Here is a 27,155-nt window from a genome sequence, read left to right as displayed (position 1 = left end):
ACAACCACAACGTCAACTCGTGTTGAATGCTGATTGGGTTGCTATCGTAGGCCAAAGTCAAACGTGGCACTATGGGTTGCAGTGCATTAAATGGTTAATTTTTCCTGGCAAAAAAATCTAACTATGATAATTTTTATGATTTGGACTGACTTATACGTTCGATACGTTTTTACTATATATTAAGATAATTTTTAATAGTGAGCACCTCTCTAACAGACATACTTATGACTTGAGTATTAAACAATGAATGTACAGTAACAAAACAACAAGCACGGCTGCCTTGATTTCTGGTCTTAATTTTCGTTGGCGCGTATTACCATAGATTAAATATACTCACTTAAACCTCTTATCGTCTTATTTTAATATATAATATTTTGTTTGCATACGTTGAGTTTAAATTGCGTGCATACGTTTTGTGTGTTAAGTTGTTTTATTTGAGTTGTTGTTGGCTCAGTCGGTAGCGTCACGGACTTCGGGCCCAAGGCAGCGATGTCGTGGGTTCGGATCCTGGTGACTAGTGCCACTAACATTTATCAGTACATTTCACCTTCGTACTGCACCGGCTCACTCCTTGCTTTGCTGTAACACGGCCGCCTTTAACTACAGGCCGCGGCCTGGTAGAATTGGCAACATCGCAAGTGGTGTTGTTCAGTGACAGACGTCCCATAAGATAACATGGCAGACAGGTGACATCAGTTCATTAATTCGCACTTTATTGATTTAATTTTTAATTTATGAACATAAATTTATTAAAATATTGAAAATAAAACATGGGTACAGAATTGAAAGTTGAAACAATATGAATTAAAATCTATATCTGTACATTTTTAAGCGGAGTCAATATTGTCATAGTCCAGTAATCAATCTTTCGTAAATAAAAAAATACCATTAGTTGCTTTAAAAAAATCAGCTGTTACAACACCACTTGCAACGATGCCAGTTCGAAGGCCGCGGCCTGGAGTTAAAGGCGGCCGTGGCTGTAAACGTTCCAGTTCCACGTACGAGCGTAGTATATGTGGTCGGGCAAATGCAAGGTTAAAAGAGGCCGCCAACCTCTTAAAAAAAGTATTAGTTTATTTGACTTTTTCCATATGTGTCATGTTCACGGAAATAAAGCATTTCATTTCATTTAAGTGATAATTGATAATTGTGTGCCATTATTACTTATTTTGCATGCTGTATGTCCTAAAACCTTTTACTTGTTAACTTTTAGTCGATTGAACCTGACTTGTGCTTCCACCAATGTTAAGGGGATTGTTATCATCTTTGTTGTTATAAAACTGTTGCGTAAAAAGCCTACAATAAGAGTGCGATAAAAAGTACTAATTTAAGCAATAAAGAAAAGCATTTTGGTGTTAAATCAGTCACGAATTCATCTTATTTTTAAGGATAATTTGTAAAAGACATCCTAAATACAAATATCATAATGTAAATAACATTTAAATAAATAACCATGGAAATTTCCATTTAGAGTAAAAAAAGTAATATTTGTACATGTTATCACGACTAACATAATATTATTAAAGAGCTCTGTTGTATTGATGTTAGAGATACCACTTGAATGCCAATTCACCATTGAATGTTTCCTCGCTGTCCTTACCTTTCTATGGTTACCGGTACCTTTATTTTAGGGATATTTTGTGCTATACTTTTCGGTTTTAAAACCAGAGGACGAGCGATTGCATCGTTTTATTTGGCTAAACCCAGTGGCGGCGATTGGGCTTGAGTGGTGGGGGGGGGGGGGGGGCGAAATCTAGATTTATTGTTGATATAATTCTATTTTATAAATTTGATAAATATTCCTTATGAAAGTGGGGGGGCAACTGCCCCCCCCCCTAAACGCCGCAGATAAAACATACTCCTCTTGAGGAGTATGTTTTATCTATGGCTAAACCTACTATTGAAAAGCAGAAAAATGCTTCTAGAGGCATTGGTTGACCCCATAGTTTAAGCAAATTACTGGTTAATCTATGAAGAAATTAACATTATTTAATTGTCTTTAATTAATTGTGATTGATAAGGATTACCAATCTATACTGAGGGAGTATGTTTAATCTTTTCTTTGTTTGAAGTTCATTGTTGGTGATGGTGAGTTAGTTTAATCTTTTTGTTTAATCTTTTGTCACAATCATGATAGGACATGAATTTGCTTGCTACTGAAAGAATGATAATACCCACCACAATGATTTATTTGTGGTATGACTTGTGGTGCTATTTAATCAATGATCATTATATATATGAAACTATCATTAGCGTTCATCACTCCACTCCACAATAGTCTGCTAAGAAATCAGTAGGAAAAAAGATTATAAGCAGTAGCAGACGCTATTGCCATCCATCATATGTTCGTTAATGTCAAACAATAAACAATCCAATTATGCTTGTTATGATTTTAAAAAGGATAATTCAGCAGGTCAGAACAATTGAATTTTTAATATAACATTATTTAGATATCTTAATGCAATGTCAACTTAGTTTTACATTTTTTAGTTCAGAAATCAACCCCGACCTGGAATACCTAGTTGATCAATTATATTCTAACCTTGTAACCATTACCGGTATCTACAAACTTACAGGTTGATTTGATGTTTTGCCACAATCATGATATTTTGGCATACTTTTTGGAAATATGCCAAAACTCCACCTGTTCAGTGACAATTTACTCAATTCTATTCCTGTCATTGCCATTGCTTTGCTGTTTAGTCTTAGAACCAGGCATTTGTAGGCCTAGGTAAGTTAAAAAAACACACTTGGCTAAACCCAATGTCTTTATAGGCCTAGCAACCATTTCTAACTCTGTAAATTACCTTAGTCAACCAACTCTTATTTTGTGTATAATTTTATGTCATTGCATTTGTTACATTGATTACCAGATTAGATTGACATACCAATTCGTCTTACTATTTCTCAGGTCAGGCACTAAGTATACCTAATCATCAGGTGGCTGACCCTTTTAATGATACAGTACCTTTTCTCAGTTCTTTATTGTCAATACCTGAGATTGTAACTTTGCACTCTCATTTACTTGTATCCAGCCAAAATTTGTTGTTATTTATTATAAATTGTTATTACGTTCAAATCTATATAACTTATATTCCTGTTATTGTAATATTTAGGCATAGCTTAAGTTATTGCATATTTGTTGTTATATAAGTTACAGCGCTTTTGTGATGTATCAGAAACAAACATGTCTATAGCCAATAGGCCTAACTTATCCATGTATTTTTTGTAAAATGGTTTATCAGATGAGAGAGAAATAAATAAATATTAGGTGTAAATCATAGGTTTCATTTAATAGAATGGTTTTAAACACGTCCATGTCACTGGCCCGGCCATGACGGAATTGGTACATAAGAATTATGCTAATATTTAGTACCTATTTCGTACTATTTAGTACCAACAAACAAAAAATTAGTACCCCACTTGGTACCGGATAACTAATTAATTTATGATTCCGGGCCAGTGACATGCTGGCCCGGCCATTTTCGAACTTGATCCTAATATGTATACCATCATTTAGTACCTATTTCGTACTATTTTGTACCTTCATTAATATAATTTGTACCTCAAAGAAAACCAAGCTACGGGCCCGTTAACTGTACAGGTCAATGACCCCTCAGCCCGGCCATATCGGAACCTATGGTTATAAGCTATACTACTATTTAGTACTTATTTCGTACTATTTTGTACCTCCATTAATATAATTTGTACCTCAAAGAAAACCAAGCTACGGGCCCGTTAACTGTACAGGTCAATGACCCCTCAGCCCGGCCATGTCGGAACCTATGGTTATAAGCTATACTACTATTTAGTACTTATTTCGTACTATTTTGTACCTCCATTAATATAATTTGTACTTCAAAGATAACCAAGCTACGGGCCCGTTAACTGTACATGACCCCTCAGCCCGGCCATATCGGAACCTGTAGTTAGTTATAAGCTATGCTACTATTTAGTACCTTGTTCGTACTTTTTTGTACCTTTCGAGGTAAAAAAAAAAATACCTCAAAGATAAGCAAACTACTTATGTTACATATTGTATGTGTAATCATGTTATTGTTAGTGGTTAATTACCCCTCAGCCCGGCCATGTCACAGTTTCTAGTTATAAGGTATGCTATTATTTAGTACTTAATAATTAACAAGTGATGCAGTTATTTGGTGGTTATCTCCAACTATTTAGTTCTTCATATTAAACAATATGTACTACTCACAACCCAAGTAATCAATGTGTCGAGGTTTAGGCTATTTTGGTGCCAGGGTACTGTGGTGATTTTTTTATTTCATTCAACATTAAGTTCACAACTTTGTTAATTTTTTCTTTCTTTTTTCTTAATTAATTTATGTTGTAAAACTTAACGAGCTGTTGGCCCGTCCTACGTACGGGAATTTAGTAGTCAACTAAAACTGAAGTAATATCAATATTTCTAGAATGTAGAATGTTAGCGTCGGCTGCTAGACTTTTTACAATTTTAAACTTATCTTCTAAAAAACTGAAACCCTAAACTAAAATTATGGCTTCAACATTCCCTAGTTTTCAAAATTATATGTCCTTCAGTTTTTTTAGTAGTTTTTTTTTAAGTACAAATTATATTGATGGAGGTACAAAATAGTACGAAATAAGTACTAAATAGTAGTATAGCTTATAAACATAGGTTCCGATATGGCCGGGCTGAGGGGCCATGGATCTGTTCAGTTAACGGGCCCGTAGCTTGGTTTTCTTTGAGGTACAAATTATTTTAACGGGGGTACAAAATAGTACGAAATAGGTACTAAATAGTAGTATAGCTTATAACCATAGGTCACGATATGGCCGGGCTGAGGGGTCATTGACCTGTACAGTTAACGGGCCCGTAGCTTGGTTTTCTTTGAGGTACAAATTATATTAATGGAGGTACAAAATAGTACGAAATAGGTACTAAATGATGGTATACATATTAGGATCAAATTCGAAAATGGCCGGGCCAGCATGTCACTGGCCCGGAATCCTAAATTAATTAGTTATCCGGTACCGAGTGGGGTACTAATTTTTTGTTTGTTGGTACTAAATAGTACGAAATAGGTACTAAATATTAGCATAATTCTTATGTACTAATTCCGTCATGGCCGGGCCAGTGACATGGACGTGTTTTAAACCCTTCCTGGGAGGGAAGAGGATGTCTGTTTTATTTTTTTTTTTGCCTTGAAGCGAGGGTTCTTATCTGCACAATTTTTGTGGATGTTGTGGACAGAAAGTAGGTAAGTTTATTTTCACCAATAATGTAGACTAGGAGTCGTCCAGTGGTCGAAAACTCGACCGAGATATGTAATGTACAGACCATTTTTGGAACAGCTGTCCCCAATTTTTATTAAAAAAGAACATAGTTGAGCCAGTCACAGAATGTGCTAGGGTCTATAATTTTATTTTTGACCTTAATTATTGTTGCTGACCAAGTTGATCTGGAACAAAAGATCATTCCACAAAAGGCAGGCTTTCGATCAGGCAAGTCTTGTTGTGTAGTTTTAAACCTGACCCAGCACATTGAGGATGGGTTTGAGAGAAAACAAATCACGAGTGTCGCTTTTGTAGATTTAACAGCTGCCTACGATACCGTAAACCATCGAAGACTCTTGGGAAAAGTTTACAGTATTACCAAAGACTATCAGCTGACTTCAATGATAGGCACTTTTCTTTATAACAGGCGGTTTTTTGTGTCCCTTCAAGGCAAGAAAAGTAGATGGAGGAATCAAAGAAATGGATTGCCTCAGGGTAGCGTCTTAGCCCCAGCTCTTTATGACATTTACACTAACGACCAACTGTTGCCAAACGCTACACGTCAGTATATATATGCCGATGATACGGCGGTGGCAGCATAAGGTAGGTTTGAAGAGGTAGAACAGAAGCTGACTATGACTCTAAATGAACTTTCACAGTACTATGACGCAAATCACCTCAAGCCGAACCCTGCTAAGACCCAAGTTTGTGCTTTTCACCTAAACAATAGAGAAGCAGGCCGTGAGTTGAATGTGAGGTGGCGGGGAGACCGTCTTCAGCATTGTCCTACACCCAAATATCTTGGTGTCATACTGGACCGCACACTGACATTTAAGGTGCATTGTATTGCGACAAGAGGTAAAGTCTCAGCGAAGAATAATATCATCAGGAAGCTCACCAGCAGATGCTGGGGTGCTAACCCTAATGTCCTCAGAACCTCAGCTTTAGCGCTCAGTGTGTCGGCTGCGGAGTAAGCTGCACCAGTACGGAATGCATCGTCACATGCAAAAAAGGTTGACATTGCAGTCAATGACATGGCTCGGATTGTAACTGGGTGTTTGAAACCAACCCCAATACACAAACTCTATCCTATCATAGGGATCGCCCCTCCATCAATCCGACGTGATGTCGCTGCCGACGCAGAAAGGACTAAGCAAGAGACAGACCCTCGTCACCCATTACACGGCCACCAACCTGCAGAGCGACGGCTTCGGTCCAGAAAGAGCTTTTTATCACGGACACGAGTCCTGGATGGATCACTCTCAAGCAATCGGGTGGCAAGGTGGGAGGCCACGTTGACTAACCCTCCCATACCAGCCAGGGAGGAACTGGCTCCTGGTGGAGGCCTTCATTACACGGTGTAGAAGTCCCTAAATCGAATTAGGGTCAAGGTACCAAAATGCAAGACAAACATGCAGAAATGGGGTCTCTTACCAGACGAAGAAAACATCTTGTGCGCGTGTGGTGCTGTTCAGGATCCTGGCCATCTGCTAATCTGCCCACGCCTAGACCAGTCTTGCACATTAGATGATCTTTTACATGGAAATGACAAAGCCATATCGGTAGCTAATTTTTGGAAAGCAAAGCCTGATTTCCGGACACGGAAAGTAAGTAAGTACGTACCAAGTTCATGGGTCATTATCACAACTGTGTTACCTTTTTAATTACCATTCACAGGTGCGCTATATCAAGCTTAAAAATGACACCCTAACTGTTAAAATCAGCTCACTAGGGTGGCTCGAAAAGAGATGTACCAGTAACAGAGAAAACCCTTAATGTATCAAGTAAAGATTTCAGTCAGACCTTCGTTGTGTCAGTAGGCCTAAATTTAAGTTGAATTTCTAGATGCTTTTGAATTCACAGGGTGGTAAGTGGTCTGTAGATATAGGCCTATTTTAACCATTTAATATTGTTTTTTTTTTTTAGATTCTTATGACATTATTTTAGTTATAGTGTTTAAGTAGTTGTATGTTTATACAGTTTTTTCTCCTCAGGTCTGAAACACTCCTGTGTATGGAACAAATTTCTATCAACAGCGTGAAGCTATTTTATCATAAAATCAGATTTTGAGATGGCTTCTGAAGAACTGACAGTAACCTCTGAGATATATTCTGAATTGGAAGGATGTCTTTTAAGAGGTGTTTCGGAAGAAAGTGAGTAGCATATCCTACTGAAATTTGACTTTGTAATGAAAATACTCAAGTTTTTTTAGCTACCGTACCCACTCAAGTTTCATTTTTATGGCTATTATTACAATTCAATGTAACCTACTAATATCTGTTTGTGGTAAAAGAGATTTGATCCAGCATTATTGTAACCTATCCTACAAAGTTTTTGTAGTAAAAGCAATTATATTTTGTGTAATACCATTGACTATTATTATGTATAAATAGGTGATTTTATGTAGGCTAACTTTTTACCGAAAGCAGTATTTTAACTTTTAAAACCCCTAATATTAAAGGATACTGAAATAATTATTCATCTATGAATAGGTAGGTTCTATATTAACCTTTATAACTCCCTCAAGATAACAAACTTAACTAAAAAAAATAAAATACATCCATGGAATTTCATATTTAACAAATAGGTCTCAATATGTAGAAATATCTCATCTAACGGATAAAAATAAAGTAATGAAATCAAACTCAGCTTATAGACCAGTCAAATTTGGGGTGCCTCAAGGTTCTATTCTTGGGCCTTTGCTCTTTTTATGTTACTTGAGGGGCATGGAAAATATGATAATTCATAAACAAAATTCAAAATTATGTCTCTACGCTGATGACTCAAATTTAATTTTATCAGCTGACTCATTAGAGGAGATACAAATTTTTTCTTCTAATGAACTTAATAACATTGGAGACTACTTACATGATCATAACCTTATTTTAAATTCTGAAAAATCTAAGTTCATAACGTTTAAAAAAAAAAAAAAAAAAAAACACAACAAAACCGAAAATCTTCAGATCTAACACTAGAATATAAATCACAAAACATCAATAGGGAAAGTAGTATAAATTTTCTAGGTTTAACAATAGATGAGCATCTAAATTGGGATGAGCATGTTAAAAAGATCCTGCTAAAGATTAATTCTGGAGTTTATGCTCTATCAAAAATGTCTTTTTATTGCAATATAAACACTTTAAAGAATATATATTTTGCTCATGTACATTCCCATATCCAATTCGGCATAGCATTATACGGTTCAACAAAACAAAGAAATATGGACTCTATTTTAAAACAGCAAAAAAAAAAGCTCTCAGGATATTGCTCAAGCTAAAGGGGGATGATTCAGCCAAACAACACTTTACACATCTAAAAAATTTTACAGTTTATGGACAATATATATATGAAGTTATTCTTACTAGTGTACACGTTGCTCAAATTCGAGCAATTACAAAGTATTACAGGAGTTATTTCAAAGCGAATAACAGTCATATTTACAATGAGTTCAAAAGAGTCAACTCAAACATTTACCGGTCGGTGTGTAACACAGACCATGTTTATCTTCGTTATTGATAAACCTAAAGCATTCCGGCCTGTTTTCTCCTTCTCAAAATGCCTCGCTGTACAGGCAACACAGGTCATTGATAGAGGGCCAATTGAGAACAAAAAGTCGTTTTGGGGTAGTGTTAGGGCGCATTTATAACTTAATAGTTGAGATTGTCCAGGGTCAGGTGCTGACTTTATGAGTTAAGCCTATTACGCGCCACTGTTCTGTAGCTACGGTCGTTATCACGATTACGCCTCCTGTCTATGTTCCGTTGTCGTCACGTCGTAGGCATTTAAAAGAAAAAAACAACGATTAAACACATTATAGCTACACAAAACAACGATAAATGCACAAATTTGAGATACAACCATACTAACACGATCCGTCTTGGGGGTTATGTTTACACAAACTCAATTACCGTAGTAAATAAATGTACTCAATGCGTTTCATTGAATTGAAAAATAAATAACAGCAATTAAATTATACAGCTGATCAAAATGTAAACAATTGTGTTCTCCATAATTAAGGATAACATGGGAACTTTCAAAGCCAATGAGGCAGAGGCCAAGGGACTTTTTCAAAAATGTAAGGCCAGTTTGCAAATCTACGTGACACGCTCTTTCCAATGAGACGTCAATGGATAAAATCGGTTAAGAAATGGCGGAGGAGTTCAACCGACAAAGTTTCATGTAGCGTATTAATTATATAGATTGCTAGAAAACAAGATTTGAGTGAAAAACCGATGACAAGCCACAACTATATGCTTAGGAAAAAAAGTGGGGTTGTAGAACCTCATAGGCTCAAGTTTTATGAAAAAAACCGTCCAATGCAGGCCAAAGATTCTTAAAATTTATCCCCAAAAATATAAAAAAAGAAACAGATTTTAAAAAGTTTAAAAAATTACTCAAAGATTATATATTAAATTTAGCTATTTATTCTATGGAAGAGTTCTCCACCTCCCTGGCATAGGTAGCATTAAGTTATTTTAATTTTGTATTTCATTCTTAACTTACTAAAGACTTGTTGTTATTATTTTACTTGTTAATATTTACTAATATCATTGTAATTGTATTTCTTTTTATTGACGCTATTCATTGTACCACCTTTGTACAAAAAATATGAATAAAGAATATGAATATGAATATGAATGTCAAAGATTAATATCATAAGAAATGTTTTTTTTTTTTAATTAACTGTATAACCGATCGATTGCAGATATGGTTTCTTATTTCAAATTCAATTATCCTTTGAACAAGAAGGAAGACACAAATGAAATAGAAGTTGATGAGGATGGAGACATGGTGGTGCAACGTAGAAAAGATGATAATGAAAAGGTTTTAAAAATAGGTACGTACTTTTGGAACTATGAATATAAATAACTTATAGTTGTTAAGATGTGCATTATTTTGGCAGGAGAAGCCAATCAACAATTGATTTGGTGGAAGGTAACAGGACGAGTGGATTTATTGTGTTTTGCACCTTAAATTAAACAGTTTGCAAATTTTTACCCATTCTGAGCATGTCAGACTGTCCACCAAGATTGTTTTTTTTCATTTCATGATAAAACAGAAACAAAATAGCATGATGAAATCAATGAATAATCCTCCAACTCCATAGATCTAAAATTTTAGTAGGAGCCCGAGCGGGGACCAATCAGAGAAGAGTATTTCAACCGTGTGACCATAAGCCCTGCCCCCTCAGGTAAATCAGTTGATATAACCTATAAATCAGTATAGAGGTGGGAAAAAAATTACTAAAGGATGGGCCGAATTACTAAAGGAATTGAACTCGAGTCTCCAGTGTGTTGATCAGATGCGTTAGCCATTGGGTTACGATGCTAGTTATAAGTCTAAGTTGGTATATATATTTATACTCTTTGTATCATAAAATAAATTTGTAATTGTGTTATTAGCTGCTAGCTGTGTACAAGGTCAGGATAGCGGTTAGCGTCAGGTGTACCAACCACTTTCGATAGTGAAGAAAATAAAAGTAACTATGGGTGATTAACACGTTCACTGCGGCATACATCAAACAGGTGCTCGCCAATAGCAGCGAGGCGCAGGGGCCCTACTGAATCAGCAAACACAATTGGCATTCAAATATTTCTGTCTGACGAATCACAAAAGAGCAGTGGTGATTGTGCTGCGTTACCCCGAGAGTGGACATAGTTCACTGAAACACCAAAGGGTAGCAGCACTGACTGGATCCGTAGCCAGTGTCTTCGTAATGTGGCTCGAAGAGGGAAAATCCCCGAAACCGGGGCAGAAGCATTGCCAGATGGAATTTTACGGGAAATTTTAGTACCAACCTACCCCAAAATGACGCTCACATTCTAAGCTACAGACTGGCAACGATTATGACGTTCCGCGTCAATGGCTGAGCTCAAACTGACTGTTCAATGTTAAATCCTGGGAACGGCCGATTACGACTGCGCAGCACCTGGCAGGCAGCCGGCACCGGCCGATTTCGACTGCTCAGTAGCAAACGTGTTAAAGAGAACTGTAAAGGTAACAATAGCTTAATGAGAAAAGATAACTTACCATAACTATACTGCGCCATGACTGGGAAGGTGGGTAAGAGATTAAGGTCTCGCAATAATAGCTAAAGACCTGGCGGCCACCCGCGTTAATAAAGAGTAAATCTAACTGCACTATGACGAGTTTACTCATAAAATTAGGCGCAATTTGTGTTTTTTTCTTAAAGATTTGATCTCTTTGTGTTATTTCATGAAAATGTAGTCAAAACACAAAGGGGTTGTTTAAATTAGTAACATTAATATTGCCTTATAGTGCTATGGCTTAAAAAACTATACTTAATATACTGAAAATAATTTATTTTCACTGTTGGTAAACCTTGTAACTATTTAATACTATTGAACATTATAGAACCATTTTATTGGTTTTTTTAAACAGCAGTAAAAAATATTCCTTGATTCTTTTTAAATATGAGTACTTATAAGGTTAACATTGAACCCCTTAAAACCTTCTGGGGCGGAGCCCTTTTGATAGATATGCACCAAACTTATAATTTACTTCTTTTATAGAATTATGGTGATTAAAAACAACTGTGTTTACCCAGAGAAATAAATTTGTAATCTTTCTAATTTTAAACTCCCTACAAAATGGACATCTGTATAATCTATATGCACAATCAGGGCAGAGGGTGTGGACACCAGGTCGCAGAGCGATCGAAGGGGCAAAATCGCAGCATACTTCACAAGCTACTGTATGGCTCGGAGGTCCTGAAGGTCGTGAAACCTTGTTTGTCATTATTCTATCCATGCGTTCTGCAGTCTGTCCAAGTACATCCTCCAGAGTATTGCGAAGCTCCCCCCACAGAGCTGATGCCATTGATGCTTGATCCCCATTGGTGAATCTGCGTAGCATGTCACCATTCACCTGAGCAATATTGAGAAGTTGCCCCCGTAGTGTAGATATTCTTGTTCTTGCTGAAGCCGGTAGGGCAAAAGAAGGCTCGTACATAGCCTGAAAAAGTACAGACCGGGATTAATATTCTGTAATTATCACAATTATAGTATTGTTTTTTTAATTTACGTGAAATTATACTTACTCTATGTATTAGTCTCCTTCGGAAAACTTAAATCTGATCCTCTTGGCGACACCTTCTGCACTGAGGTTCCTCTGGCATTGTTTCATTACATGTACGGCTCTGAAAATATAAATAAGTAGAATTAGAAGCAGATTTGTAGAATTATTATATCAATTTATTTTCCACATATTTTGTAATGCTAATGGTGGCCATACACGTACAGACAGACCCTGTCAGTTTTGTCTGAACAGTCCCAGGAGACCGGACGGCCTGTTAGACTGAGCTCACCATACACGATCAGTTGAACAGAAGGCCGTTGTGTATGTTCTAAATGTTTATGTCCCTTTATAATAAATGTTTTTAAAACTTTGCATTTACACCAAAACAATTCTAAAGTCATCCAGCAACAAATGTGCAAATGACATCCTAGGATTACTCATTGTGTTAAGAACGAAAATAAGGCAAAAATCTCTTTAAGTTTTGATCTAAAAGATTGTTGATGAAGAGGAATACTACTCTTTGATAACTAATAATAAAGAGAGGGTATTCGCAAATTAGCTATTTCATGTTTTTTGTTTTAAATCTTACAAGTATTTATTCTCTCAACATATTTATAAATTATTATCTACTTTTTAATGTGTTTAAAAATGTGTTATTTTAAAAAAGTTTTTTATTAATAAATTATTTTCTTCTTTTAGCGAATTTCCCTATAGGGAAGTAGCTATTACCGTAGGTCTCATGGTAAGACTTAGGCCCGGGACCGATTTACTTTTTCATTTTGATGTCCCCAGAGGCCAAAAACACCATTCGTTCAAATTTTTATATATGTATATATATATATATATATATATATATATATATATATATGTATATATAGATATATATATATATATATATATATAGATTTATATATATATGTGTCCGTGAACACGATAACTTGAGTAATTTTTATCCGATTTTGATGAAATTTGGTTTGAAGGTGTAAGGCGGGATAAACTTGAATGAGTTCGCGATCCAGCATGATCGGACCATGGGAAGAGGGTTTTATGGGGGGTTTTATGGGGTAAAAATTGGTTTTTCTCACTTTTGACCCTCAAAACACAAAATTTCCCGATTTTTCTCTAAACCTTCTTAAAGAGCTTAAAAAAACAAACAATTCAGTATGTCAAAGTGTTTTTGTACGGTTATTGGTTACGGAGAAAACTAAAAAAATTTTAAATTTAAAATTCCCATGTTATTCTTATGGAGAATATTTTAAAATGTTGTAGTTTGCTTGTTTATGGATATCTTTTGATCAAACTTGGCAAATATATTCATTTTCTACTAAGCAATAATTATTTTACTTAAAATACACACTTTATTAGTTTCCTTGTAGCAGCAAACCTAGGTACTCGTTAAACCTAATGTTATTTAAATAGATCGATTGAAAATCAATTCAGCCAAATGGAAATTCGCTTAGACGGCAGGTTTGCTGCGGCGGGGGTATTTAGTTTTCAATGTGTAAGTCATGTTAAATGTATTTTATATGGCCTGTTAAATACACAACCAAAACCTTTTTATCTAAAATCATATGTTTTATCTTTACTTTGAAAGGTTTGTTTATATTTAGAACTTCTCGGGAGTAGAACCTGTACCTCTTAACCTCTGCTCTACACTCATCTCCATTCATACTGGGTTTAAAATATCTACTATGCATGGTCGCCATTTCATTGAACAGTATTAACAGTATTTGAACAAACTTTCAAATTATAGTAGTTAACGCAACCATTGCGTAAAGATAGTGTTAATGACTATTACAGCTAACTTCAATTGAAATAATTTGACTATTTACATTCTTCCAAAATGTAAACATTGAAACTTTGGAAGCCCATGGGGCGTAGCCCGAGGCAAATATGAAAATAAAACAATTTAATATTGCATTGTCATCCATTTGCGAGCTATGTTGTGTGATATGAGTTTCAAGTCTCTCAAGCCCCCGGGAAGTTAGTTTAAAATCAATTACAAAATTTGTAGCAGACAAGAAAGTGAGCTACCTAATAAAAACGTTTCAATAAAACTAGTAGCTGAGGTGCATATTTAAAAAGAATCAAAAGAAATCTATATTTATAAAAGAGGAAGTTTGTATATATATATATATTTGAACGTTATGGACTCCGAAACCGCTCGACAGATTGTAATGAAACTTTCTGGCACTATTAAGCATTATTCGAGGATGGTTTGTGTGAAGTTTGGTGCAGATCCGTCAAAAAGGCTCTACCCCAGTGGCTCTGGAGTTTCCAATGTTAACCTTATAAGTACTCATATTTAAATGAATGGAATTAAAGAATCTTAACAGCTGGTTCAACTAAACAATTTGATTCTGTGATGTTCAATAGCATTAAAAAGTTAATAGGTTTACCTACAGGGTGCAGCAGAGAATTTATATTAGAGAATATCCCATATAGGGAATAAGCAATTTTTAAAAATTTATGACAACAGCTAATTTGCAACCAAAAGGTGAGTAAGCGTTTAAACAGGACAGCTGTTTGAAAACCAAAAAGTTGTTTCTATGATGTCCAAAAGCATTAAATATTAACGAAGGTATACCAACAGGTTGCAGCACTAATTGTTTGAATTTATGACAACAGCTTATTAAGCAGCAACAAAAAGCTATGGTACAAAATGAGAATTTTCAAAGTAGGATTGTTTTAAATTTAATAAAAAGTTTTCGATACTGCACGAATAATAATTTTTTTTTTAAGTGCCTAATTCATTAATTTTTTTTTTCCAAAATGTGTATAAAAATATTGCCTGAGAAACGGAAACGGAGTAGCCAATTAATAATTTGAGTGGATTACTAAAAGTTTATCTATATACAGCATAACATAATAAACATACATCACTAAAGGCTAAGCTATGTTACTCACATGCACCATCTTTGATTGCGGGAAGCAAAGTGAGCAATCAATATTGTCACTAGCCACTACTGTAGTTAGATATGGTTATTAAACTGTTCCTGTGTATCACAACAGTATTGTTATCATGCTTGTTTCCTCACTGTGGTCATGTCATTACCCTGACAGGATGTGTATCCACTCACTATCTCTAACCGCTATCACTTGCGGCCGCATGTTACGTACAGCAAGCAGCTAATAACACATTTACAAATTTATATACAGAGTGATCAACTCAAGGAGGCCACCATTGGGATATCAGAAACAGTAAGAATTAGAGAAAACTTACTAACTTAGAGAATGTTGTTAAAGCCGAAACAAGTCTTATCTCATTTTCTGTCTGTCTGTCTGTCATGGCCCAGAAGGCATTTTACCCGGCCCTCTCCTGAAAAACGAGAGCATTGATTGGGATTAAAATAGTCTTTTTAAATTCACTGGATTAGCGAGAGTGTCTTTAGCCATTAAAATATGACGTCACTACTTTTGAAATAAAATAACCCAACGTTTAAAAACCCAATTTTGTGCGATTTTTGTCAAGTTTTCTCCCAATGTTTACCACATACTCATTTATGAAATACTAATCATCTGTTTGGAGAACACAACATCTATGAAATAACTAACAGCTGTTTGGATAAAGATTATTATTTCTAGCTGTCACTGGATATGTTTACATTAAATGTTCTTTACAAATACTGCAGCCATTTCCGATTACGTTTTGTAAGAAGATAAAAAACCAAGTGAGATTAAAAATGTTGTGCCTTACATAACAAAATTTTTTTTAGTTTAACACGTTTGCTACTGCAAGAGTACAAATTTTTTCATTCATATGGACCAGCGACTCACATATGTGGCAACTGGTTTCTACCCATAGACTGCCTAGTCACATTAAAATAGACCGACGTCGCATATTTGTGTCAGTGTTCCAATGTTATCTTTGTAAGAGTCTATTTAAAGGCAGTGAATTCTCTGCAGTGGACTACAGGGATATCTGACGCACTACTGCGTCGCTTGGTCTGTGGATATGTGACGTAATATGATAGTTCGAAAACTGTTCTTTCCCAAGGGTATATTTAAAGGCAGTGAATTCTCTGAAGTGGACTACAGGGATATCTGACGCACTACTGCGTCGCTTGGTCTGTGGATATGTGACGTAATATGATAGTTCGAAAACTGTTCTTTACTTTTCTGCATCTCTGTATGTATGTTTGCTGCATTATCCCATGTAGCTTCTATATTTGTTCAATTATAACCTGTTCTTGAAAAATCTGTTTTTTACACTTACTTTCACCTAAAAAACATTAACAAAAATGAACTCTTGCATATATTCGGCGCTTGAGCTATTTTAAGAAAAATATAATAATTTTCACTATTGTCTTTGCTATAGACCGGGTGTCGCAAATATGCGACATTACAAAAGGTTATCAAAAATGCTAAGCATTTGTTTTGGCTTGAAACTGTCAGATATTGTATTTGCGAGGGTTTATGTGTATTCCTGCTTACATATCTGGAAATATGCTGTTCTGATTATAAGGTTCGAACTGACTACAAGATCCCCCTCCGTAGAACGGGTACACAGCTAGCTATTTAGTATTTATATATTTATTTATTTATATATTTATTTATTTATATTGTACATTATAAACTCGTTTGGACCATCTGCTTGTATTCCCGCAGAGCACAGCACAGCTACGCCTATCCGTCTGGTAGGTCTGCAGGTGTGGAGGGGTGCATTGTTACTGGCCGACTACGTGTTACATCACGCTCAGGCTCTGCAGCACTCCACGGTGTTAGAACTAGGATCTGGTGTAGGCCTCACTAGTATTGTTACCAGTATAGTGGCTAAACATATCGTCTGCACAGGTAAAACTTAGACCTATTCTTTTTTCATTAGTGTAATTTTAATTGAATTTAATGTTTAGAAAACAGTTAGCTTGCTGTTATGTCTCACTTTAAAGTTTAAATTCACCTGTAAAAATTATGTTCCTTCTTGGCAATTCAATTAACTTGGGCAGGACTTCTTACTTGGAAGCTCAGATTCAAATCCTATGACACATCAATTTTTAGCAGTTTGTTATGTAAAAATGCCACAACATAACAGATCATAGCTTACATAAAGCTGTAGGTCCAACTATCAAGTGATATAGGTTTATGAATCTAACTGTCTGATTGGAGATCTCTTACACAAGAAGCTAAGTAATAACTTAAATTTTAAACTGTGATTCATCAACTCAAATAATTAGACTTAAAAAATGGATATTTTTGAAGATGAAATAAAAGTTAAGAGTTTTAAAAACTCTTACGACGAATCAGTTATGCTGGCCATTGTCAGAAGAGGTTCTTAAAGGAAAACCTCAACGGAAAAATTACATTTCAGTGTCTTTTATCATGATGTTAGCCTCCGAATCACTTTAGTTAATTAATAAATGGTTTAAATACCTTAACTGTCAGGTGATCCTTGGAGTTACATCCTTGAAGGTTACAAGTGAATGAGCCAGAGCCAAATTGGAATTAGAGTAATGCCTGAGAAAGATGGGCCTCAAACAACATTGTAAAGACAGAAGAGCATGTAAGGTTGTGTTAAGTTGACGAGGCCTAAAGTCCACACAAGTTACACGAATAAGATTGATAGATAGATACTTGATCATTAAACATCATACATATGTCAATAGAACATGTCAATAGTTTGTAATGCAAGTTGAAATCAAAACGATACATGCAACCTTGAGATACTTGCAACATGAACAAGGAGAATATTATTGGTAAGCTTAGCTGCAGAATTTTAAAGTCTATGATTTGATAAAACTGGTTTTAAATGTAAAATGAGGCTTATGTTGTAGAACATTCTTGTAACAAAATGTTTGACAAACAGTTTTTTCTTTGGAACAGTTCCTGTGTGCTGGAACCATTTAATTTAGTTTTAATTCCTCCTGTAAAGTGGGATCTTGGACTTAAGTTGCAAAATACAGGATATTCTCTACTCTACATTCTCATACAGAATGATTAGTAGCATTGGATTTCTCTTAGTGTTTAGCACTAACTGTTGGTATAATTAAAGGAAACAGAACCTTTTGTCTACTTTCGTTCCAATTTTATAGTATAACTATAGGCAACTATTAGAATTCAACACAAGACTCGGTATAGTTCCTGAACTTGAAACCAAAGTTCAAGGTTTGTGTGATAATTTAGATAAGTTGACATATTCAGCTGATAAGCTCTATTGTTCCGTGTTATATATTGTTAGATACCAGGTCAAGTCTCTACACTTGGACCATAAACCACCGGCATTCACTTGACATATTTGTTTTGTAACTTACATGAATAGTGAGCAGTGGCGTTGCTTGGTTAAATTCTAGGGGGGGGGGGGGGAGAAGCCTCAAATTTCCCAACTGCTTAACATAGATTTCCCAACTATTTTTTTATAAAAAAAAATCAATTTCTGTACTATTTTTAAAAATCTACAAATTATTATACTACACTGCAGTCACACTCAATTCAGTATTTATTAACTTGCATTAACAAAACATAGCTAGTTTTACATGTATACAAAATTACTCAATTCAAAAAACGTCTAAAACTTCTACCAATTCATAATGAAGTTTTATGACTTCAAAAACTTGAATAAGTATTGTTTCAAATCCAAAAAACTTTACAAACCATTGTGGTAGCAGTGTAAAATTTTAGGGATATAAAATAAGCCTAGTACAAATTAGTATAGAAAAACAATATTTTATTACAAAATAATGAAATTACAATACTTTTAGAAGTTGATATTAAGATCAACACTTTAACTTTCATAAAACTTACAACTAGGCCTAAACAAGTTTGTAATGATGAAATATTATTATCAGTGTTGTGAATAATATTATTCTAGTCTAGAAAAGAATAAACCTAAAATAAGACTTGTATAAAATAAAAACGTTCAACTTGGTTGATAATAAACTTATACATACAATAAAAATGTTAACCTTCATCTTCATCAAACTAGAACTTGGACAAAAATCAAACTCAAACGTGAAAGTCAAACATCAAATTTTAGGTTATGTTTTGTCTATTGTCTATGTAGATCTGTTTCAGAGTGATTAGTTGATTCATTTTTGTAAATTCTTAATTAGGAATGATAAATCACTTTTGTAGATTTTTTAGATAATATTCAGAGAATAAATATTTCATTTAGGTTATTAAAAATTAGAGTTTTAAAGGCAATACCGATATACAAAACCTATCTTTAATGTTATTTTAATCTACCTATTAGCAAGTACTCCTGTCAGTAAGCCTGCTCCAAATACTACAAAAAAAGGTATAAAATATAGTTTATTTGACTGACATGAAAAATATTTTTGAACTTCTTGTAAACACTAACAAACAACATAATTGAACTGAAGAGCTACGCCGCTTGCACTTTAAAAATTCAAACTCGCAGTCTCGCAGACGAACCATTCAGAAAATCATCAACACAGGACAGGATCAAGGTAGCCAACATACGTCCAATAAGGAACAAAATTTCTCGTAAACGAAATTCCAACAAACTATACCGCTAATTGGTTAACGATTTCTTAAAATAAGGCGTGTTTAGCCATGGTTTAGCCTAGTTTAATCAAAGTTAAATTAAATCAAAGAAACATCAAGTTTATTCGTCCAAGTCAAAGAAATTTTGATCTTTGATGGATTTTCGCAAATATTTTTAAATTTTATTTAGTTTAAAAATATATTTTTCTTGTATCTGATTTCCCAACTGTCCCAACTCGTGGCAAGGAAATTCCCAACTTTTCTCTTTCCAGGATTCTAGGGGGGGGGAGGCTCCCCCCCTACCCCCCCCAAGACGACGCCCCTGATAGTGAGTGATAAACGGTATCAGCAATCTAACAAATACTTTCTCCCATTAGCTTGTCAAACTTTTGAACCATAATTTTACAGCTATTGGGTCATAACATTCAGTTTGCAAGTAAAAAGACGATGACGTACTAGAATTTGAATCTATTGGTTGAAAAATTTTGGGAAAATCCTATTTTCCCGTTATTTTATGGTTGTTTGTGAGAAAATCATCATTAAAAAACAAAAATTTAATAAAAATGAAAAAAACCCTTGAGATAACATGGATTAGTGGACATACCAAATTTAATAAAAACCAGGCAACAAATGTAGCCTGTAGCTCCTGTACAGTGTACACATCCACACACACAAACTCAGAGACATCACTTCGAAAGGCACTTTATTGGGTTTCAGGGTACTTACTGAAAAACAAATATTCCACCCAAAACTCAAACTAGAAAATTTTGACTGTACAATACTTTCTCCATATACGGGAGGGGGGGGGGGAGAAAGTAATAAAGTTATTCATGATTTTAAAACCAAGCTAGTTTTTTAAACGAAATAAGTTATATTTGACAAAAGTTTTCATGTAAAACAGATCGATCTGATGTACGCTGGCTAATAAAAAAAGACGTTATTTATTTATTTAGATGAAAAAGAAATCACCACACTCAAGTGTTAGCAGATAAGCATTCGTCTGATCATGAAATTGTCCTCACTCCATAAGAATGATGAAAAGATAATATTTAATCTATGATCTATGGTATGGGTTTTCTCTCTAGTCATAACAGGAATATATATTGTGACAGTTAAAATACTTTACAGATGTGGATCTGGAAGGCATATTGAATCTTATAGCATCTAATGTCAAATTAAACTCTGATCTTGTCAAAGCTCCCATCACAGTCAAAGCATTGGACTTCTTCCAAACAGAATGGGACGAAGAGATGAAGGCAATTATGAACGAAGTGGACTTGGTTTTGGCTGCTGATGGTAATTATTAATTATAAAATTGTTTTGTTTGAGTTTGATTGGGGGTGGTTTTTATAATAATGCTGTGGGACTGTGGGATTAAATTAGGGAGATTTTAATTATTGTTCACCATAATTTAGGCATAGTTAATATATGTGGGTTCTGTGCTGTAATCGGGTACTAACAATGACTGTTGTATATGACCTGTTAGATGTAAAACTAGACTATTCCTTTATCAGAGTAAGGATTAGTTCTAGCAGTATTATAAAACATCTCATGATATACAATGTGTCCTTTAATTTTGTGGAAGAAAAAAAATTTATGCACTTCCCACTTTAGTTTAGCAAACCTTCAATAGCTACTGTTAAATTTAAGTGGTTGTTTATTTAATGGATAGCCTACTTGTACAAAAATGTTCAGGTCTAAATGTTCCCCAATGTTATTTGAAATGTGATATTAAATACTCTAATGGCTCTACTGAGTGCACGGATTTCTTTTTCTATCTGTAATATCATCTGCTTTTTGTCTGCTTGATAAGATACAAACGATAACTGTTCCTGAATTGGTAGTTCTCACAAATACTTGAAAAATACCCGTATGGATCATAAACATAAACAAATGACGTTTTTGGCCCGAAAATGAACACTGTTTAACATTGCTTAAATGGAACTGCCAAAACATATGTTAAAGCTATTAGTATAGGATTCGGGCCAATGTCATTTGCTTATGTTTATGATCCATACTGGGTTTTTAGCGAATTTCCCATATAGGGAATAAGCTATTACCGTAGTACTCATGGTAAGACCTGGACCCGAGACCGATTTAATTTTTCATTTTGAGGTCCCTAGAGGCCAAAAACACCATCCGTTCAAATTCATATATATATATATATGTGTCCGTTAGCGCGATAACTTGAGCAAAAATGATCCGATTTTGATGAAATTTGGTACAAACGTGTAAACCTACGTTTATTCGAACGAGTTCGCGATCCAGCATAATCGGACCATGGGAACGGGGGTTTATGGGGGGTTTTATGGGGTAAAAATGGGGTTCTCCCATTTTTGAACCTAAAAACAAAAAATTTTGCGATTTCTTTCTAAACCGTTTTGTAGAGCTTAAAAAAAGAAATAATTTAGTATATTGAAGCGCTGTTGTATGCCTGTATGTTGTAACGGTCATGGAGAAAATTCAAAAATAGTGTGATTAAAAATTCCCATGTTATTCTTATGGAGAAAATGAAAATTGTTGTAGTTTACTTGTTTATGGGTATATATTGATAAAATTTGGCAAATTTATTTATTTCATCCTATACTATTGACGTATGGTCAAAAAACACTTTTTACCTTCCCCGTAGCAGCAAACCTAAGCACTCGTTAAATCTAATGTTATTTAAATAGGCAATAATATGTCTTATTTATGGAAATATTTTAGTAAAAATGTAATCAGACGAGTTGAAATTCGCTTAGTCTGCAGGTTTGCTGCGGCGGGGGTATTTTCTAGTATTCGTGGTAGTTCTTCATAAACGATCCTTTTATATGTATCCTTTTTACTGTATACTGTTTACCTTACAATACTTTGTTTTGTATATATGTATAAAAAAATGTTTTGTGTCAATGTAGATAAGACATAAAATAATCTAAGAAATCAAATTAACACACATGCAACTATCCTATAAACACAAAATGTCGAGAAAAAAATATTTTGGTGAACACACACACATAGAAAAAGAATGGTCAAAAAGTAGCAAAATGCATTGTTGAAATGCTCATTGATTGATGAAATTCACAAAACATCTACCAAACTCATAAACTTATCCAAGCCGTCCACCTCAGACAAAAACTGAACTGATCATGAATAGCACAACAAGACCTGGCCTAGACGTGGTTTAAACCATTTAGATCTGTGATCAAACCTTGGATTCATGTATTTGTACCATTTTCTTTTTGTAAAAATAAGTAACTTGGTTTAGATTCACCTGGCGTTAATAATTAATCCCTCCCAAAGGCTAATTGTTGATTTATTTTACAGTAATTTATGATAATGATTTGACCGATGCATTTGTCAAAACATTAACAAAAATATTAAGTACGCCTCCAAAGAAAGTTGTTCTTGTGGCATTAGAGAAGAGGTAAGCAATCGTTGACTTTTTAGAACTACTAATAGGCTCTTTCTTGCTGAAACTAAAAAAAAGTCTGAACAATCAGAAGTTAATGAAAAATAATTGAACACATTTAAAAACAAATTGTATATATGTGCAAAATTAGTGCAATATTCTAAATAATAAAAGAACACTGCAATAACTTGTGGACATACTGAAGAGCGTTGGTTGAACGTGTTATAACTTGTTTGTTTGTGTGTAAATGCATGTGCCAGAGCATGAGTTGTACACCTGTAGGTGAGAGGGAGTCTATATTGTAGCCTACCTATTTGGCAGTTGGTGATTTTCAGATGATAATACTCGATACTAAAAATACTTGTCAAGCTAATGATACCCCAAACCCTAAAATGTAAAACCCTTTCAAAAACTTGCTGTAATTATCAAGAAAGAATGAACTTTGATCAAATCATCATGCATGTTTTATATAGACATATTTTTAGCTTTTTAAAGGACCAAGACTGCATTACACGACAGTCCCACTTATAGGTACCACATGTTGGGGGAAAACATGTTACTGCATTTACATTAAAACCAGCCATGTGTTCTGAAATAAACTTGAATTTTGCATTGAACTGGGACATTTAGAATACCTAATTGCCATTAGCTTGAGCCTGAGCATGCATTCATCCGTTGGTTCTGTGTTAAGGCTGTCATGTAGTAAGAAGAACCTGATTATGGTAGATAATCCCTGATCCATGATCACAGAAGATAATCAGGGTGTTGCTATGATGCGAGAGAAATACTGTAGATGACCATTTACTGTAGTAGCTTTTCTAATAAAAATAATTTTGTTATTCGATTTTAATAGAAATATTATTGTATTTCTGGTAAATCGATTTGGTATCTGAACAATTTGGTAATCAAAACAAGGTCTGGGTCCCTATTAGTTTGGATTGGCAAGTTCTGGTGTATTTATAGTGTTGATTGATGGTGATTTACTAATATTCCTTTGTAAAACAGTTTGTGTTTTATACTGTGCCAAAGGATGCATGCTTTGCTACAGAATAATGCTTTCATTGCTAAACAGTAAACACACAAATTAATAATTTTTATTGAATTGGAGTTTAAATTTAAATATTTATTGTATATATTTTTTGTGGGTTTTCACTTGTATACAAGAGATATTATGTTACATGGATTCTTGTCAGCAACACAATCAAAACTTTTGGCTATCTCACAAATTGACTCAAGTAAATAATTTACGTTATCAGTTTGTGTGGCTTGCCAGGAACTGATAAGATAGCACTTGTCCTCTAGAGGAAGGAAATTGAGACTCTCAGTTTTCTAATTTGGTTTCCATCTCAAATCAAAGTACGGACGGACAAATAGTATCTGAATGTGCTGTTAATTTATTTTTTTGTTTAGGTTTGTGTTTACCTTGGAAGACTTAGACGTGGTTGCACCATGTTATGAACATTTCCTCAAGGTAATCAAGCAAGAATGGATGTCTCCGCCAATGTCAAATTGGTCAATGGAACAGCTTCCATTGGACTTTCCTCAGTACTTCCACTACGACCGGACCAAACACCTTGTTATATGGAAGTTATCATCATGATCTGGGCACTCAGTGTTATAAGCAATTCACTCAGTGTTGGTATTTGTATCTGATAAGACGATTCTATGAGTTTAAGCGAAGCTCATTTAGTTGTTTAAAGCAACTTCTGATCAGCAATATTCCTTATTATTTTTACAAAGAAGTAAATAGATGGAGGTTTTTATATCAGTGACTTTTGTTTGACTGAGATCAAATGCCAACTTAAGGCGAAGCTGGTTTTTATAGCAAAGGAGAGTTTACAGAAAGTCCCTATTCCAGAGCGCTGTTATCATTGATACCCACTTTCTACACACGTCAACATTTCCTCGATGATCAAATTAGATTATCAATATTTCCTGTGGCAGTGAGTCAATGACTTTCCTGAAAATTTAATTTTTTTACTATCTGCAGTAACACTTTTGTTCTTACCTGTTTACTCAAAATACAATCACCAACCTTTTTGCGACCTCTGTATCAGCATATTTACACTATTTCAAACATTTATAAGTGATCCAGTGTATCTAAATCCTAAATCAAGTTTGTTTTTGAAATTGCATAAAAACTGACATTTTCAAAGCAGCTTGAATTAAAACTTTTCATCGAGTTTGTTTTGTTATAACCAGGTGATCGCTCATAGTTAGACATAATTTTCTCACCAACTATGATCAAAATGAGTTCAAAATTATTGTTAGTTTGTTGTTACCAAATGGTGAATGCTTTTAGATACTTATTTTAAGTAATATTTATTAAAATAAAATATTCATGTATTTTTGTTATCTAGTTGTAGTAAGTTATTTATGTATAACTTTTATCACTAGTCATGGGAAAGACAAAAATATTTGCCAAAGAAATTATAGTATTAACAAATTCTAGTCAGTTTAGTTTCCTAGAACTGTAAAGTACCAAATATATGTAAATTATTAAATATTAATCATTAACTGCTTTTGACTTCTAATCTGTTAACCTGCTGTCCCTGATGGTATTTGCTTCAATTTATTTAGAGTTATTACTTTGCATTGCCCGTGGAAATTTTTTGTGCTACTTTATGTAAATAGCTTTGGAACACTGGCTGTCTATAAGTCAAAATAAAAAATAAAAAAAAACAAGAAAAAAACAATTACAATTTGATAATGATAAGTTTTAATGGGTTTTTAAATACCACAACAAAGCCCAAAATCTCTGTAAAAACAGATCGCTAACATAATGAATAACAATTGTAACTTACGTCAATCAATCCAGTTGTGTATTGGAGGGACGTACGTTTCGACCTTTAGGCCATCTTCAGCCCCGCTGTTACACTAAGTTCCATCCTTAGTTGCATTGTTGGTGTAGCAACCGCGTCAAATATTTACAATTAAGAACATAAAAAACACGAAAACACGACATTGACGAGGACGAACACATATTAACAAAACTATCACCGTGCGCACGGCTGAACGGGCTCGGGACTGCGGCGAAACAAAGACCCTACACCTAAATATACTAGGGAAGTAAATAAGTTTATTAATGAAAGTAAAGAGCTTTTTAAGGACTCCACAAAAAGGTTTCTAAAGGTGACAAACCCAAAAGCCCCCAAGATAACTGGCCTCCCAAAAGTACACAAAGAGGGAACCCCAATTCGACCTCTTATCAATTTCAAAGAAGCCCCATCTTATCTTTTAGCAAAGAAAATTGACAAAATCATCAGAGAATCCATCACTTTGCAGGACAGTAAGAGTTTAAAAAACACATCTGACCTAGTTGACAAAATCAAAGATTTCAACATACCACAAGGTACCACAATGATTTCGTACGATATTAAAAGTTTGTTCACTAGTATCCCAGTAAAAGAAACATTAACTATTTTGAAGGAGAGATTAACAGAAGGGGGGAAGCTAAGTGATAATGAGATAAAGGAAGTGATTAACGCAACCAGTATTATCGTCCAGCAAAACTATTTTGCGTTTAATAACAACTACTATGAACAATCTGAGGGATTGGCAATGGGCTTACCACTATCAGCAATTCTAAGCGAAATATTTCTTCATAATTTAGAAAATAATAAAATACTTGCAGGGAATCAATACTATAGTAAAATAATTTATTGGTGGAGGTATGTGGACAATGTTTTGTGTTTATACAAAGGCAACAAGAGGCAAACAGCTATCTTTGAAAAATATTTGAATTCCATACATAACAATATATCCTTTACTTCAGAAACCGAATCTAATGGTAACATAAACTACTTAGATCTATCCATATCCAATATTGACAATTAGCACCAATTTAAAATATACAGGAAGCCCACACAATCTGATCAAGTAATCCACGCAACTTCTTAGCACCCGTTATCACATAAACTCTCAGCTTTCAATTCCATGTTACATAGACTAATTAACATACCAATGAGTACTACAAACAGAAGGAACTGAATACCATAAAATACATAGCCCAGCAAAATGGTTACGATCCAGCTCT

The 27,155-nt window shown here is 34.5% G+C and overlaps 1 protein-coding gene and 1 long non-coding RNA gene across 3 annotated transcripts; one reads left to right on the top strand and one right to left on the bottom strand.

Annotated features, from left to right (window-relative positions):
• The first annotated feature begins 2,368 nt into the window (after positions 1–2,368).
• Positions 2,369–25,634, top strand: LOC129002284 (methyltransferase-like protein 22). Of its 2 annotated transcripts, none has more exons than XM_054429970.1 (7): positions 2,369–2,413; positions 7,248–7,406; positions 9,959–10,090; positions 16,900–17,085; positions 20,860–21,027; positions 23,035–23,134; positions 24,530–25,634. In XM_054429970.1, the coding sequence occupies exons 2-7, from the start codon at positions 7,325–7,327 to the stop codon at positions 24,717–24,719; spliced, it is 858 nt and encodes a 285-aa protein (XP_054285945.1). In that variant the 5' UTR covers positions 2,369–2,413; positions 7,248–7,324; the 3' UTR covers positions 24,720–25,634. The 2 variants fall into 2 exon arrangements, with proteins under 2 accessions (XP_054285945.1, XP_054285946.1); XM_054429971.1 differs by lacking the exon at positions 2,369–2,413 and adding an exon at positions 2,622–2,731.
• LOC129002285 (uncharacterized) lies at positions 11,829–15,279 on the bottom strand. Its single transcript, XR_008491560.1, has 3 exons — positions 15,199–15,279; positions 12,314–12,412; positions 11,829–12,228 (listed from the first exon to the last, which is right to left on the bottom strand). It is a non-coding gene; the product is annotated as an uncharacterized LOC129002285 (long non-coding RNA).
• Positions 25,635–27,155: the final 1,521 nt, after the last annotated feature.

Source organism: Macrosteles quadrilineatus, unplaced genomic scaffold (assembly GCF_028750875.1).
Source record: "Macrosteles quadrilineatus isolate MER2022 unplaced genomic scaffold, UCM_ALF_1.0 Scaffold_9__3_contigs__length_116548681, whole genome shotgun sequence".
Classification (NCBI taxonomy): Eukaryota; Metazoa; Arthropoda; class Insecta; order Hemiptera; family Cicadellidae; genus Macrosteles; species Macrosteles quadrilineatus.
Note: the sequence above shows the minus strand (reverse complement) of the source record. Positions and strands in the feature narration are given on the sequence as shown.